We start from the raw sequence: 18,205 nt of genomic DNA on the forward strand, positions 1-18,205 counted from the left end.
GCGGAATTCGGCCCTCCTTCCAGCACGCGTTGATGTACTCGCACAGCTTCTCGATGGCGTCGTCGTTCAGGTTCCTCAGGATTTTGTTGGTTATCCTGTCAGGACCTGGCACCGAGTTGGTCTTCAGTAGCTGGAGGACCATCCTAATTTCCTGCACGAAAAAGTCCGCTTCCAGCTCCTCGTTGGGAGCCCCGCGGTACTCTGGGTGACTCTGTCCTTCCGGGCGTGCGAGGTGCGTCTGCACGATCTCTTCCGCGAAGGCCTTAGGGTCGTCCTTGTTCTTGTGCCGCAGCTTGGCCATCTCTGTGCCGGTGGCCGTTCTGGTGCTTGCCGGGTCGAGCAGGTGCCTGAGAATCTTCCAGGTGCGTCCAGCGCTCACGTTCGTTCCCCTTCATCGGGACGCACAGCTCCTGCCATTCTTGCTCGCACAGGCGGGCGCAATGCGTCTCGATTTTCTGGTTGATTTCGGCGATATTCTTGCGTATATTCCTGTTGAGTTTTTGTTGAGTTTTGATTTCTTGGCCGCAACGAGATGTGCCAGCCGGCTGTCCACTCTGGACGGTTGGGGAGCGCCGTCGTCCACGGCTCCGCGGGATCTGTCTGCCTCTGTTTGGTTGGTTCTTGTCGCCAGTCCGTCCATTCGATCTCATCGGTGGCTTTCTCTACGTCCGCGAGTAGTACTCTGCACCATTCGCTGATGTCTTCGATCGGGCCCTCCTTCTGGTCCTGTTCTCTATTTTTCCGGAATCTGTCCCAGTCTACGATTCTGGCCTTTCGGCAGACGTCCTCCTCGCTTTCATCCTCTCCCACGGTCACGCACAGGATCCTGTGCACACTCCCCAGGTCCTCGAAAGAGTTCGACCAAGTGACCACGCCCGCGCCTGATCAGACAGAGAGGTCGGGGGATGTGTCGCGGCCCACCCCCTGTCCGATCCTGGCGTGCGAAGCCGGTTCGTTGAGTACAGTCAGGCCGAGCTCATCCATCAGTCCGGCTAGCCTCTTTCCTTTCAGCGAGTCGGCTCCGTATCCCCATTGCATGTGCGGCTCATTGAAGTCTCCACATATAAGCAAGGGACTGCAGGCGGCCTTGGTCATTGCTCGCGAAAGAGGGCGTCGAAAGTGTGAGTGCGGTATCTTTGCAACGGGGAGCTATATACGTTGAGCACGAAAAGGCCGGTTTTCCTACTTCCAATTCTCGGCACGACTTCGATCAGTACGTGGTCTATGTCCTACTCTTCGCGGAGCACGAGTTCGTGTTCGATGAAGGCCGTCCCGCGCTTAACCAGGGGGCACACCCTGACGTCCCTCCCTATGCATTCGTATGGGGGACCGCACGTCACATAGCCCGGGAGCTACGCCCGGTCGAAAGGTTCTCGCGAGGCAATCACGACAGGAAGTTTGTTATTGGCAAGCGTTTTCATGTATTGCACCATCGTTGCTTTCTTGTTTTTGAAGCCCCTGCAATTCCACTGCCAGACTATGCGTCTGTTGTCGGACTTGCGGTACACAGCCATGATTATTATGCAGAGGTGTTGGGGGGACACAACTGTCCGTGCATCGTGGTGTTGGCGTTGTTGTCGCTGGCGAGTATGGCCGGTGCGTTTACCGCTTGTGACGATGGTACCCCGGCCCTTCCAGGCAGGTGGTGGTGATGTTGCCGTTGCTTCAGCTGCGTCGTCCCGCGCTCTAGATCTTCGATTCCCTTATTCCTGGCCGCGAGTTGGGTGTTAACCGCTGCGTACTGCGGGTTCCGTCCCGCGTCGGATTCGTTCAGCCTTGTAAGGAGTACGTCAAAAATTCGCTCCGTCTTTTCAGTCAGTTTGTTCACCATCTCTTCAATCGCGTCTATCTTTCTGGCTCCTGACCTGGGTCTCTTCAGTGCTTGTGCGTGGTCCAAAGCGTCTTCCGTAGGTGGCGCATCGCTTGTGCCCTTGCGCTTGGAGCCCGCCGTCGCCGGCGCATCTTCTTCGCCGCAACACATGTCCATCTGCCCTATTTCGCCTCCTGTCGCGGTCGCATCGTCTCACTCGGCGGCCTCGCAGGAGGTGATGGAGGAGATCCTCTCATGAGGGAATTCTCTCATGCCCTTCAAGATTTCGTTGAGTGTCTGTTGTAGCTCGTCGATTTTCTTCGCTGATTCTTCGTTCTGCTTTCTGGCCCTGCCCAGCTCTTATCGAAGTTCCTTATTCTGTCGCTCCTTTTTCTCCATCCTCGCCGCCAGGAGGGAGTTGGGGGCTTCACTCGTGCTGCCAGAAAGGGGGAAACTCTCTACAGAGTTTCCATTTCTTCTCGCGTCTATGTCGGATCAGGTGACCTTGCGCTGCCTTGTCTGTATCTCGTCATGTGTGGCCCGCACGCCATCTGGCAAGGGGTGGTTTCGGTTTCGGTTGGGGCTTCTGTTCTTAGGTCTGTTACGACTTCGGCTACGTCTTCTTATCGGCGAGAGGGATCCGGATCTCGAGCGACTTTGGCCTTTTCCCTGCGCCATACTGTCTTTCCTTCTTCGAATGTGTGTTCCCTTTCTTCTCTGCTTCTCGCCCGCCACCTTCTCTCCTTCACTATGTGTGGCAACTTATATTTTGCCTTGCACATCCGGTCGGCCACGGGGTGCGCCTCGCCGCAGATCCGGCACTTGGGCGTGCACTCGTGTTCGATGCTCGGGTTCTTCGATCCGCAGGCCGGGCATAGTTTGATCTCCGCTCTTGGGCATACGTCGGGTCGGTGGCCGAGCCTGCCGCACTCTTTGCAAAAGTCAATATGTTTCCGATACAATGATACTCTTATCATGATGCTATTGAAGTAAGCCCATGTGGGGACTCTGCTTCCCTCATACAGCAATATCATGGTGATCGTACTGCCGAGCCGCTTGGCGTATGTTAAAGAGGGGTTTCTCGAGTTCACCAGAGCATGCATGAGCTGGTCTTGCGTATACTTCAGGGGAATGTTGCGGATAATCCCTTTTGCCATTTGCTCGGGCCCCGAAACATAGGCGTTGGTCTCGTGCCTGTTTCCGTTGATCGTCAAAACCTTCATCTTAGCGATTTTCGTCGCAGTTGTCTCGTCCGGTGTGCTTATCACAAGGATGTTTTGCATGGGATTGGGACAGATCGTGATCATCTCGTCGTCGTCCACTACCGCTTCCTTGCGTATCGCCTCGTCGAGACTCGTTCCGCACGTGTTCCTTATATTTAGCCCGTATTTCGGTCGAACAATTATCTTGATATCATCCCTGGGTAGTCTGGGCACCCTACTTGCTCGTAGAACTTTGTTCACTATGCTTCGGCCACCTCGGGGCATCGGGCTTCGCGAGTGGGTGTCGTCCTTTCCCGTCATCTGGGTAGCGATCGTGCGGTGCCTTCTTCTGTGTGTAGCTTCAATCCAACCGTCCCCAACGCCTTCAGCGTCTTCTCCCACGGAAACGCGTTTTGCGTCGTTGGGTCCGTTGCCCTGAGGTCTCCCCAGTTCCTGCCTCGTCTATCTCCATCTCGGTAGTATTTCGTTCAATCCCCGAGTCCAAAAAAAAATGCGCCAGGCCCTGCCGTCGTTAAGACTGGCCGCGCTCACACGGGACTCGTGCGATTTTCGTGCCGTAAAAAACTCGCAAAGTTCACGCTCACCCGAAACGTTGGTATCCCTGGGTTCGCGATGACTTGATCTTTCAGATGATATGCCGCTTTCGGGTGTACGGCTAAAAAAACTGCGGAAAAACTCATAAATCGATAGAGCTGAGAAGCTTCCGCTCCCACTGGCGACTTCTTCTTTTTCCATCTCGACTGAGTTATTCACACCAAAATAGCTGGTGTAATACATGAGCCGTGGACTCAAATGCTAAAAAATCTAAAGTCATGCGAGTTTCGCACACTAGTCTTACTATTCCAGTTACAGGAAGTGGCGGACATTACGCGAGCGGGAAATGGAAATAACTAATAAACTAATCTACAAAAATTAAATGATTACCGTTTTTACCAAATTACATTATGGTACATATTTCAATTTAGGAATTGTAGTTGGTGAGCTTGCAAAGCATGCCCACTGGGAATGACTTCCAAGGATCACACGGGTTTCAAAACATGCGCAGTGAAATTTGCTGTAAAAGTGCAGTATTGATTCGCTTACTTTTTTGACCAACCGCCGTTTTAACTATTCAAGCACGAATGTAATTGGAACGCCCATGCATCCGCAGCACACTTTGGCAATTAATATCTCTAAACTGGTGTCATTCTTATATACTGGTGTCGCGAAAACCTTGTTATAAAACTTGTAGTAAATTAGTAAATTGCGATATGTGCGGTAGAGTAATAAATAAGAAGTTAATCAAGAAGTTTTCTTTTATGTATTTATGAATTTCGCTACCTTGTGTAAGCAGTGTCTGTCTGTTTGCGTAATCTTGATCAATGTCTAGAATTATGTGCTATCTGCCACAGCATATTTTTGAAAATTTCATATGATAAAAAAAATACCGCCCATTAATTATGTATACGCGTCTTGTGAAATTTAAAAAAAAACGCGAATTCATACAACGTTATCTCCGATCAATTTTTCGAGCATCAATTTTATTTGTTCAGGGTATTGGTCCTGCGATATTGATGTCCATGTCATGGTAAAGGAATCTTGAGAAAATAATTGAAGACCCTGGATTGGTGGATCATCATTTTGAGTAAATGTGTTTCGTATCTTCCAAAGTAGCGGACATCAGCATTACATCGACAACAGAGTATTAAGTTACAGAATTGACTAATGCAATGACTTTTGGCATTTTCTTGTGCAGTGAAGGCGAATTCTGAAGGGGAAGGGCGACATTCGAGAGAACGTAGATGGTAAGTTTTCAGCCTCACTGAAAAGCAGTTTTCTTCGAAATGTTCGCGAAAAAAAAAACTCTGACGTGGTCTTCAGGGCACTCATTTTTTTCCTTAATGCACTTGTTGTCAGCCGCTGTTGGCAATTTGACGGGCTGCCTTTTCTTTCTCAGGAAGAAATTCTAATATTCCGCTTTAGCTTTCAATATTGACAATAATAAATTGTTTTTTCCAATGCGAGTTTATGTTTCGCGGTGTGTTATGGCGCCTATTCAAGGTATACTTAAAGATGCACAGAGACGTTAAAATGTCTTTTTGAGCATGGCTAGTATAGTCGACTATGACCTTAATGTTCCGTTTGTTGTGTTCATGGGCGATTTCAGTTGGCTGGCCTATCAAGTACTCGGCCCAGCCATGGTGATAGGAAGGCTGGCGTGATCTCCCTTACTGTTGGAATGTGAAAATTGTGTGACGTCAGGGTTGCCGGGGACCACGGTGTTCTGAAATAGTCAACAGGCACGTTTTAACGTTACGCAGGGGCTTAACCAGTTCGCAGTCCTTCCACGGTGACTTCGAGGAATGCCCACACCGGTCGGCAGCAGAACGCAAGCGCAGTGTGGAGGAATCGCTGAACGAGGCGCGGGAAATCCTGCACGCACTCCTGCACGAAATTCTGGACGAGGCGCAACAGCTGGCGCCGACCTCGTCCTTGAGCGGCATTGTCTTTGACGAAGAGTTGCCGGGAAAGTCCTCTCACTTACCGCCATCCTCTGACCCGCACTCAACTTACCTGCATTTCCAGGTAGGCGCCCGCCTGAGCCGGCATCCTAGGACGTTGGATGCTAGAACGGGATGCTAGGACGCATGCTAGGATGCTAGGCCAGGAATGGAGGCGAAATGACATACCACGCGAAGCTTGAGTTGCCCGCCGTGACAGCGTAGTGATTTTTGGTGTTTCGCTGGTGCATTAACGCCTGAGTACCGTGAGTGGGTTGCATTGTAAAGGGCCCAAGGTAGCCTAAATTATCCCAGAGCACCTCACTTCGATGCGCATCATAATCGTACCTTGGTTTTGGCAAGCAAAACCCCAGAATATGTATTTAAAGCTGGAGTTACTATTCAGTGAGTACCACAAAACAATATATTCCTGGCAGAACGGGAACGCGCATATATTGCTTCCATATTAGTTCACCGGTCAGTCCTATCTGGTGAACTACGTCACGGCTTCTGTTATAGCGGGAATTTTGAACTTACAAATCTTGTTTAGCGGTAATCTTTGAACGCCGCAAGATAGCGACATTTGAATGTCTGCAACAAACCAACATGTATGGAAAACAATTTGTAGCCGAATTGGAGCCTCTAGTCATCTTGAGTTTCCTGGATCAATTGTTTGCTGCCTCGATTGTTTAAAGGAACCCCGCAATATTTATAAGCGCCATTTGCATTGAACTTGTTTAAAACAGTAACATATACATTTCACTGAACATTAGACCGACAATGTTTTGTAAATAGAGGCCCGTACCTTATTGCAGCTGCTGCTCCATGGCCGCCGCTGTCTTAATGACAGGAAGTTGTAGTTCATAACATTAACTGGAATTCCATCGTTTGAAGGCTCAAACAAACAATGGCGCAAACAAAATTTAAGAGAGATGTGGCTTGATGAGTAAATCCATCCAACTTTCAGCAGAAGGCCTGCTGTGCCCTCTGTTTTCGGCAGCTCTACAGCGCACAACGGCCTTCATAACAGAACCGTATTTGCATAAATCGAAGCAAGCGAAGAAAACGACACGGCAAAAACAAAAACTGACTGTTGGCCACAGACATCAATCTCTGATATGATACTAATATTGCCACGGCCTCGACACAGCTGACAGCCACTCGGTGCGATTCGGTGCCACATGCTAGGCATGTTGGGTGGCTCCGAGAAGAAGAGAACGACGAGGGTGCCAGGACAGCGACATATATAAAAAGATCTTTAGCGTCGACCGAAGTCTTTTGTGGCTTTGTCTGTGCCAAACTGGTGGAGCTGCTGGGTACACGTCTATGTACTCTGACCCCCAGGAACAGAGCGCGGACAACCTACGCAAAAGCCGACGGCTTCAAAGACTGCCTCCGGAATACGGCCTCCAAGATCTGCCGAGGATGTCCACCACAACTGCAAGCCAGACACAGGAGACGTACGGTACGGGACAGCCTCCTGCGTCGCTGGTTCTCCACACCTCACGCTGGCCGCGGCCGTTCCATGGTGAGCCTTTTGAGGACGTGGAAGACTGGCTCGACGAATTCGATCGTGTGGCTGACGTCAATTATTGGGACGAGCAGAAAAAGTTAAGGAACGTGTACTTCGCCCTAGAGGACTCTGCCCGAACATGGTTCGCTAACCACGAGCCATCCATCACCACCTGGCAAGAATTTCAAAGGCAGATACGCGACACGTACAGCAGCCCCGCAAGAAAAGAGCGAGCAGAGCAAGACCTTCAGAATAGGGTTCAAAGGCCGAACGAAAGCGTAGCCATGTTCGTAGAAGACATGACGCGGCTTTTCAAGCGTGCTGACCCTGGCATGACAGAAGCGAAGAAAGTACGCCTACTGATGCGTGCAGTTAAAGAGCAGCTGTTTGCTGGACTGATGCGAAGGCCTCCAGCTACAGTAGCTGAGTTCGTCAGTGAGGCGACAACAATGGAGCGAGCCCTTCAACAACGCTCCTCGGTCTACGATCGCCAAATCAACCTGGGATCAGCATCTTCTGTCTCGTTACCCTATGACACCGATGCGCTTCGAGAGCTTGTGCGTAGTGTCGTGCGTGAGGAGCTCGACCGGCTACAGGGAGTGCGATTTCAACCGACCGTAACATCCCTCACAGATATCGTCCGCGAAGAAGTTCGCCAGGCAGCACAGCCATTCGTGCAAACCAGACCTGAAGCCGCCCCCGTACTGACTTATGCGCAAGCAGTGAGGCTACCTGCGCAACCCGGGAACCATCGTAACCCGCCTTCTTCTGAAGAACCGCTGTGTCACTTCCAGGGCCAAGGTTCACGTACAAATATGTACGGGTCCACGAGCCCCCGAATCAATACGCGAAAGTCAGACGTGTGGCGCACACCTGACTACCAGCCACTCTGCTTTCACTGTGGCGAAGCGGGCCACGTGTACCGTGCCTGCTACTACCGAAGAATTGGACTCCAGGGCTATCACCCCGGCGCTCGTCGCCCACGTGAGGGAGAGCGCCCGAGAGAAATCCAGCAATATCTGGCCAGTCAACCTTCGTCGCCGTACGCGCAGTTCCCACCGGTTGAACAGTCCCTGCCAACGACCCGATCTCCGTCTCCGCAGAGGCGCCAGTCACGATCACCACCTCCTCGACGATCGGCGTCACCTAGCCGCTACACTACGTTCTCCGCTTCCGTGGGCAATCGGCCCACGAGCCCAAGTCGGGGAAACTGAGAACAGCGACCTCCGGAGGTGGGGCCGCTGTCCAACGCACTTCGAAAGATCCTCCGCTGCGACACCCCGACGACGACGATAACGACGACGACAACGACGACTGCGCACCTTCGACACCTTTCTTCGAAAACCCTGAACCTGTTTCAGCCGACATACTCGTTTCTGTAGATAACCACCCGGTCACCGCTCTTGTCGATACTGGCGCCGATTATTCTGTCATGAGCGGACCACTGGTTACGGCACTTCGCAAGGTGACGACACCGTGGCCAGGACCTAAGCTCCGTACAGCCGGCGGTCATGTTCTCACGCCGATCGGCAAATGCACTGCGAGGGTACAAATTCGCGAGGTCACATTTGTTGGCTCATTTATTATACTGGAAGAGTGCTCTAGGCAGGTCATACTCGGCATGGACTTTCTTCGGGAGTACGGCGCAATCATAAACCTTCGCGAGTTGCTTGTCACATTTTCCAGCGAACACGCAACTCATTCGGACGACTACCACCCACAGTCCACGGTGTTACGCGTTTCGGGTGACTGTGCTACTTTACCACCCCGGAGTACTGCGTTGATCACCGTAGAAACAGACGATGATCCTCCCCATCTCGGAATCGCTGAAGGCAATCTGTCAGTCTTGTTGGCTCGACAGGTTTGCGTAGCCCGCGGCATCTTGCAGCTGTCGTCACGGACTGCTCAGATTTTAGTGACCAATTTCAGTCGTGAATACCAGCACTTCGCCCCACGAACTGCCATCGCCTATTTGGAGCCAGTCAGTGATTTTCCCGCTTGTTTAACTGTAGGGCAAAATGATGGAGATTCTAACTGTGACGTACCAGCCAACAGCAATATTGATGTGAATTCTAAATTATCAGGTGAACAACAGGCTAGCATTCGAAGCCTTTTACAGTCTTTTGCGGACTGTTTCGCTTCAACATCGAAGGTCAACCAAACGCCTACTGCGAAACACAGAATTATTACAAATCCCAATGAAAGACCCGTGCGCCAACGTGCCTACCGTGTTTCTCGTAAAGAGCAAGACGCCATCCGGAATCAAGTCAAACAAATGCTTACCGACGATATCATACAGCCCTCCACCAGTCCATGGGCGTCACCTGTGGTTCTGGTGAAAAAGAAAGACGGCACACTGCGTTTTTGCGTTGACTATCGCAAGCTTAATAACGTTACGAAGAAGGACGTTTATCCCCTTCCCCGCATCGACGACTCTTTGGACCGCCTTCGAAATGCTCGATACTTCTCATCGATGGACCTTCGCAGCGGCTACTGGCAAATAGAGGTTGATGAGCGTGACCGTGAGAAAACGGCATTTATTACGCCTGACGGACTCTACGAATTCAAGGTCCTTCCTTTCGGATTGTGCTCTGCGCCTGCCACTTTTCAGCGCATGATGGACACGGTTCTATCAGGTCTCAAGTGGCAGTCATGCCTTGTCTATTTAGATGATATCGTTGTCTTTTCGGAAACTTTTGAGCAGCACCTCCAGCGCTTACAAGCAGTTCTTGACGCAATTCGTACTGCTGGCCTGTCTTTAAAGCCTGAAAAATGCCATTTCGGGTATGACGAACTCAAATTTTTAGGCCATGTCGTCAGCTACGAGGGCATTCGACCAGACCCCGACAAAACCATTGCTGTTGCTTCGTTTCCAACACCTTCGAACAAACACGAACTCCGCCGTTTTCTAGGGCTTTGCGCTTATTATCGACGCTTCGTGGCAAACTTTTCACGGATAGCCGAACCTTTGCAGCGGCTGACTAAAGATAATGTTCCGTTTGTCTGGGAGCAGGAACAACAAGAGGCCTTCTGTGAACTCCAGAATCGTCTGCGCACACCTCCTGTTCTAGGACACTTTGACGAAGACAGTGACACCGAGTTGCACACGGATGCCAGCAACGTTGGCCTTGGTGCCGTCCTCGTACAGTGGCAAGATGGAGCCGAACGCGTCATTGCGTACGCAAGCCGCACTTTGTCTCCAGCTGAAAGTAACTATTCCACTACGGAGAAGGAATGCTTGGCCGTTGTGTGGGCAATTGCTAAGTTCCGACCATATTTGTACGGCCGATCGTTTCGAGTTTTGACAGATCACCATTCATTGTGCTGGCTAGCCAATCTGAAGGATCCATCTGGCCGTCTTGCACGCTGGAGTCTTCGCTTGCAAGAATACGATATGACAATAGTGTTCAAGTCCGGGCGTAAACACACCGACGCCGACTGCCTGTCACGTGCTCCACTTCAACCGTCGCCATGCGAGTTTGATGAAGAGGACGCATTTCTGTCCATTATCTCAGTATCAGACATCAGCAAGCAACAGCGCGATGATTCAGAACTCCGGCCTCTCATCGACTACCTTGAGAACCGTCTACCGGAGCCGCCTCGTATGTTCATCCGCAAGTTCTCCTCGTTTTTTCTCCGCGATGGCGTTCTCTACAAATTGGGTTTTCACTCGACCGCAACCGCCTGCCTCCTTGTAGTGCCTTCTTCACTACGTGACGACATCCTGCGGGCATCTCACGACGATCCATCTTCGGGCCACTTGGGATTCGCACGGACGTTTTCACGCATACGCCAAAAGTACTTCTGGCCTAACCTTCGCCGTGACGTCAAGCAATACGTGAAGACATGCCGCGACTGCCAGAGACGCAAGACACCACCCGTGCGTCCCGCTGGACTTCTCCATCCCGTGGATCCTCCGCGGATCCCTTTTCAGCAGGTTGGAATAGATTTGCTTGGACCATTCCCCACGTCGAGGGCTGGTAACCGTTGGATTGCTGTTGCCACAGACTACCTAACACGTTACATTGAAACCCGAGCTCTCCCACGAGGCACTGCAAATGATATTGCGACCTTCTTTGTACATGGTATCGTACTCCGCCACGGTGCTCCTAGAGTGGTTATAACCGACCGGGGCACAGCATTTACAGCGCAGCTCACAGAAGATATCATGCTTCTCAGTGGTACCGTTCACCGCAAAGCCACTGCTTACCATCCCCAGACGAACGGGCTCACAGAAAGACTAAACAAAACGATCGCTGATATGATTTCCATGTATGTTGACGTCGACCACAAAAACTGGGACGACGTTCTCCCATATGTTACGTTTGCATATAATACTGCCGTTCAAGAAACTACCGGCTTCACCCCTTTTCGCTTGGTGCACGGCCGGGAAGCTGTCACAACGTTGGACGCAATGCTCTTACCCACCTACTGTTCTAATGTTGTCAATGATGCTGCCGAATTCGCTCGATGCGCCGAAGAGGCACGCCAGCTCGCACGAATGCGTATCCGCTACCAACAACACAACGACGCCGACCGATACAATCTTCGTCACCGCGACGTCACTTATCAACCCGGTGACAAAGTATGGGTGTGGACACCGATTCGCCAGCGTGGTCGGTCGGATAAACTTTTGCGCCGCTACTTTGGACCTTATCGGATCGTTCAACGACTCAGCGACGTCACATACGAAGTGATTCCTGAAGGAGGAGGCACCGCTCGCCGTTCCCGACGCCCAAGCCTGTCCGATGTCGTTCACGTCTCTAGATTGAAGTTATACCACTCCCGCTGAACGCAAAGTCCCACGCCTCTCTCACCATCTACGTCCCTCTTAACAGCATCCCCGTGGCAATCTCCAGTGCCTCAATGTTCCGCATCGAGACGATGCTTCTAGGGAGGGGGGTAATGCCACGGCCTCGACACAGCTGACAGCCACTCGGTGCGATTCGGTGCCACATGCTAGGCATGTTGGGTGGCTCCGAGAAGAAGAGAACGACGAGGGTGCCAGGACAGCGACATATATAAAAAGATCTTTAGCGTCGACCGAAGTCTTTTGTGGCTTTGTCTGTGACAATATTATATAATATCCTGCCATCGCTATATTGTTTTACCTTTCTAATGCTACCCCTTAATCCTCTGTTACCGAAGTACCTTTGTTCTTTTCTCTTTATGTCAATCGCTGCGCCATCATTGCCATCTATATCCCACCCACTGCAGGGCGAAGGCCTCTCCCAACCATCTACAACTTCCCTGCCTGGCGCAGGCTGATACAATGTCAGCAATTTTCTTATTTAATTACACCATCCCAAATCCGACGCCTTGAATGGACACCCTTTTCCTCGGCAGCCATTCCGATACATAGCCTGCCCAAATCGATTTCTTCATCGTGATCTCAACTACAATAACCCGTGCACGCGAATTGCATGATCTCCTTACACCTCCTAATTATTTTCCTCCTCCTCACACGAATGCTGTTAATATTATAGCACGCTGGTTATCTGCTCCTCGCCTCAGCGCTCCGCTTATCTCACTTATTCTCAACTACAAATGACTGTGCGCACTCTCACGCTCCACTGAATTTGTAAGCAGAGCGACGGGAACAATCTTCGTACCGCTGCCGACATGAGCAGTGTGACCCGCCGTGGTTGCTCAGTGGCTATGGTGTTGGGCTGCTGAGCACGAGGTCGCGGGATAGAATCCCGGCCATGGCGGCCGCATTTCGATGGGGGCGAAATGCGAAAACGCCCGTGTACTTAGATTTAGGTGCACGTTAAGGAGCCCCAGGTGGTCGAAATTTCCGGAGTCCCCCACTACGGCGTGCCTCATAATCAGAAAGTGGTTTTGGCACGTAAAACCCCATAATGTAATTTTTTTTATTTTTAATGAGCAGTGTGCGCAATCGCTCTAGAGTTCCCGCTGAGCGGTTGTGCGGGAATTGTTAGCATCTTACTGTCTGAACGTAGCGGATTCAAAACGCTCGACTGACCGAATCTAATACACAGATTTAGAATAGCGTTTTAAACCAAGTGCAAACGCATTACGTATGTGAAGAAATAGCTTCTCGCTGCGCATGCTGCGAAGGTTAGTTGGCTTCTGTAATTTACGGGCGCTATGATGACGTACATATTTGGCGAGTTTAACTTTCGCAATGCTTACGGTTGCAAAAAAACTGCGTACTCGAATGCGGTGTCACCCGTGGCTCCCGCTTGTGCGTGAATTCTCGAGATGGCTACGCTCTCACTCGCATTGATCGCCATAGCTGTTGAAATGAGATTTCGCTTTGTATAAACTCACCTTAAACGCTAGCTATGAGCGTATAGCGCGTCCAATTTTCGACATCATTTGGTAATTGCAGTTGCCGTAGGCCTGTCGAGACGCGTCCGCGTAGCAACAGCATGATTGCTAATGGGTTGTCGCGGCTCGTACAAGTTTGGCCCGTCGCACCAGGTGGCGGCCTATTTTTATAACATCTTATTTAACGGCTTATCTGATGCAGACGACATTGTGTTGCTAGCTAACAAGCAAATTCATTTGCAATCTGTGGACAAGAAGGCATGAATTTAGGTTTGAAATTTAGTGTTAGAAATCAGCTGTTATATGGTATTCAATGAAAACGGTGAACAGACAATGGCAGTACAGGGCTAGGAAGTACCTCGGGCAAGAGAGTACAAATACTTTGGCATATTGATCAACCAAGGCAATAGATATATGGAAACACAGGAAAAAGAACGAGAGTAAAGCCGAGGAAAAATGTAGCCATAATGAAACATAGAGCGCTATGGGGATAGAATCGGTACGAGGTGCTCCGAGGTATGTGGAAAGGTGTAAGGGTTCCAGGACTTACTTTTGGGAATGCGGCTGTTTGCTTTAAATCTGGGGTACAATCAGGACTCGATGGTAACCAAAGGTCAGTGAGTTGCCTCGCATTGGGCGCTCACGGGAGGACTACATATGAAGCTGTGCAGGGTGATATGGGCTGGACTAATTTTGAAATTAGGGAAGCTCAAAGTAAAACTGATTATGAAGGACGACTGGGGAATATGGAAGAAAGTGAATGGGCTTGGAGAGTGTTGAAGTATTTGTACAAGAAAAATATTGATTCACAGTGGAGGAAAAGAACTAAGAAGGTTACCAGCAACTATGCGGCCTGTAAGATGGGCAACGCAGCAACAAAGAACGTCAAGCGGATACTCATAGAAGCTGAAATAATCTCTTGGCTGGCGGCAATGGAAAAGAAACCCGCTATGAGTAACTACTTAAGAGGAAAAAACGAAATCAGGAAAGAAACAATTTATGATAGCTCTAAGGGAAGGTCATTACTTTTCGAAGTGAGATCAGGATGCCTTAGAACATGCACCTATAATGCGAGATATAACAAGGAAGAAGAAGCATGTGCCTGCTGCGGTAAAGCTAGCTAAACGATGGAGCATGTTTTATTAGAATTTGAAGATGTCTGTCCAGCGGTCGATTTAGGCACCACTGGCCTCCTTGAAGCCCTTGGGTTCAGCGAGAGCAGGGGAAAAGCAAACATGTCCGCACTAAAGTTCAGTAAGAGGCGATTGGAAGATTGGTGAAGAAAAGTAGGGATCGTTGCAGTTGTGTGTGTGTGCTACGTATTGCCTCGACAAGTTTCGAGTTTATCTTTCGAGATTCATGCACCGCAGATAAAGTGCTGGTAGAATTCTGCTGGTAATGTTTTATCAATGACACCGGTCAGTGGCCTTTCATGAGCCACCATTGCACACGCAGTTAACTGGGGACTTACGTTCGGCTGTGGACCCCATCCTGGACTCTCTTGAAGACTTGGAGGACGAAAGTCTGGATCCTCGCGGTGACGCTCGGCATTACATCATCGGGGACGAACTCTTTGCTGTCTACGAGCACATCGAGGCACGCTGGGGGGAGATCTGCGAGCAGATCGGTCAAGATATGAACTGCAGGTGAGCGCGAGAAGAATGCACGTGCCACTGGCACTGCGCCAGTGATCGCAGAAAATTCATAGCTGCTGACTGCAAAGTCACACTTTCGTTTGAGACCGTGCCGGTCCCATGCCAGTGGAGGCCAAATGCAAAGAGGCCCGACTACCGAGGTTTACGCGCATTTCACCCAGCAGCCGCGGTTAAATTTTATCCCGAGTGTTCCATTCGAACGTATCTCGCAACTGTTGAGTAACTTGAGTATGTTGAATCACATCAATAAATGATACAATAATTGAACAACAAATTAAAAACAGGGACCCTGTCTGCCCATGACTTATACCAGACGCGGTTAACTGAAGGTGATGTCATCGCAACAGGCACATCGTCCTGCATTAACTGCCCTAAGAGGAGCTTAATGTACGTAGCTTTACCTGAGTATGATTACATAGAAATTACAAGAAATGTCCTCCTCGCAAAATATGGCGCCGAAATTTATTACTGCTCTTGCATTTCACGAAAAATTTGATGACTCAATAAAACAATTTATTAAGGCTGCCAGTTTTTGTTCTGGTAAAAGAACTTAGAAAAAGATAAGAACTCTCGAGAAATAAAGGTGACATAAAATGAATTCTCTGACCACTATGTCCCGGTAAGTAAACAGAATAAAGGCACATTGAATTACAAAATTCTTGAGCCATGATAAGTCAATCTCATGGCCAGCATGAAAAATCACCAAATCAGGGGCTCCTTTCACAGTTTTTCTCTATTTTTCCAAAGCGTTCCATGCCGTTGATCAGCCGTCTTTTCTGTATGTCCGTTATCAGGATGGACTGAAATATTATCTTACGAACAATTCTTGCATAATATTTTTGCGCGGATACGGTCTGAAATATAGTCGTAGATGAGCTCACAAAATATAACATGCAATCCCAATGGCCAAATGAATACTTATAGTCCATTCTCTTGTATCGAGGTCTTCATGGGTGTCAACTTCCTGTAATAGTAAAACATGTGGCCTTAACTGACTTGTTACGCCGAGCGACGTATTTTGTTATCGTTTACTACAGACCCTTTCTATACTGCTCTTTCTTATGCTACTTTTGGGTGATAACGCACCCAAAACCATCCGTAGATCTATATGGTCTTTTTATTCGTAAACATGGCTCGCCCGCAAGCTACAATCATAAATCAATTTTTCAACAGTTCCCTGGCATGACGCAACCGAGGCCAGCATCCTATAAACTATGCTATGTAGCGTATTGTCTGCAAGCCCCTATGGTCGGCCTGAAAAAGCGCTCCCCTTGGATGCGTTAAAAGCCTTATTTTCTTAACATGTGCCTTAGCCTTAGTGTGACTGCTGCGGTGGCTACGTGGATACAGCATTCTTCCTACTGTAGAGCACAATGTCGTGCGGTCGATTCCGAACTGCGGTCGCTCTATTTCTACGAAGGTAGAATGCGAAAGCACTCGTGCTCCGAGCATTAGACGCGCATAACAAAACTGTGGGATGTCATGGCGTGGAGTAGGTGTTTTCTAAACTCAAAGTCCCGAGCTCGAATTCTCTTCCATACTAATAATTTTTAAAACGCTGCCAGGCCGAAACCTCGGCCTGGCAGCGTCCAACGTGCAAACCCTCTTTAGTAAAGCTAGCTTAGTAATTTTTGAGGAATTATCTGGCATCGCCTTCAATATCAATGGGCTTAGTCAGGCCAATAGAAGTGGTAAGTCATATACAGTGCTGTACCACTGGTCATGCTTTTGGCTACAAAGGTCTTTGAGGTTAGAGGAAACATGATGTGAGATATATTATTTAGCATGACAAAGTAGGTAAGATCGATGATCTAAAGCCCTTATGAAAGAGTAGTCGCAGTAATAAAGTAAAATTAGAAATGTAGGCTACATACATAAGAAACTTAGGCTACGTTGTCTATTCATAACGATGAAGAAATAGAACAGTTTTATGGGGACGTTCAATTAGTACTGAGAAATGTGCACGTTCAGCATACTATAGTCGTGGATGACCTTCATGTAAAAGTTGGAGAAGCGTATGCTGGGGAAAATGCAGCTAGCTTCTACGGTATGGACTCTAGGAATAGTAGAGCATATATGTTCATGAAACTTCCGGGGAGGAATGATTTAGAATAATAAATACCCTTTTTGCGAAAGCAAAATAACAGGACATGGACCTCAAAAACGTCCAACACGTAAACAATAAAAGAAATAGGTTTCATACTTTGTTCCAACCCCAGCGTTGTGCTGGATCTACGTAGTGTTGCGTAAAGTAAAGGACATTGATCACAGGCTATGAGGTCAATAATTGCTCTGAATTTTAATAGTGAAAGAGCAAGATCAGTCAAGAAAAAACAGTACAATAGAAACAGTAACACGGGAAAAGCACATTTATTCATGCTAGTGCTCTCTCACAATTACGTGGCTTTCGAACCGGAAGACTAAGCTAAAATAAAGATAATGAATGAAACCGTAACTAGAATATCCTCAGAGGCCGCAACTGAGATTAAAAGCAAAGCACCAGGACAACGAATGGGCAATTTCTACCAGACAACAAATGATGTAATAAAGAAATAATAAAGCATGAACACTACAAAGCTCCCTGTTGACTAGAAGATTGGCTAAATCACCCTCATATTGCGATCGAGCGATAAGAATTCTGTAATCAATTACCCTCCGATAACCTTGACTAGCCTATAGTAAAGCCAAAAAAATATTTGAAGCTTTGAAGGTTCAGCCGATCGCCTGAAAAATATATCCAAGGTTATATATTTTTTTGCAAATCCAATCCTATCGTCCTTTTCAGTCCAATCGCCAATTCGGCCGCACAAAATCATACAATAGCGCCGCCTTGCACGACCTACGAGATTACCCTCGCTAGCATACTGATCCCGATGCCTTTAGCATGGACCTGGCCGAGATGTTTCCTTAATTACCTTCGGTAAAACACGCTTACCCTTAATATATGCTCCCAAATAGATATTAACTTTATAATGAAATCACTTTTTGTGCCAGTCTAACTCTGTGACGTAATATCCGGATTTAAGGAGTCTCTCAATTATTTGTTAATAAATAGATCAATGAAATAAACATTGTTACGCTGCGGAAGTTAGGGACAACATACAAGTTATCCACAAGAAAGGTAACGACGCATCAAACATTTGACTGCCGAGACCCATCCCACCTCTACACCATCAAATCGCCTTCGCTTGTCCTTGGCGCCATTCTTGGTTGCGCCGTAGCATAATTTT

At 48.8% G+C, this 18,205-nt stretch overlaps 1 protein-coding gene across 1 annotated transcript in view; it reads left to right on the plus strand.

The window, feature by feature from the left end:
• The window catches only part of LOC126530310 (uncharacterized), a 61,757-nt gene that overhangs the window by 33,656 nt on the left and 9,896 nt on the right, over positions 1-18,205 (plus strand). Inside the window, exons 4-6 of the mRNA XM_050177630.3 lie at positions 4,769-4,817; positions 5,334-5,598; positions 14,776-14,966. Of these exons, the coding sequence (XP_050033587.2) occupies positions 4,769-4,817; positions 5,334-5,598; positions 14,776-14,966 (505 nt within the window). The remainder of the gene's footprint in view (positions 1-4,768; positions 4,818-5,333; positions 5,599-14,775; positions 14,967-18,205) is intronic.

Source organism: Dermacentor andersoni, chromosome 5 (assembly GCF_023375885.2).
Source record: "Dermacentor andersoni chromosome 5, qqDerAnde1_hic_scaffold, whole genome shotgun sequence".
Classification (NCBI taxonomy): domain Eukaryota; kingdom Metazoa; phylum Arthropoda; class Arachnida; order Ixodida; family Ixodidae; genus Dermacentor; species Dermacentor andersoni.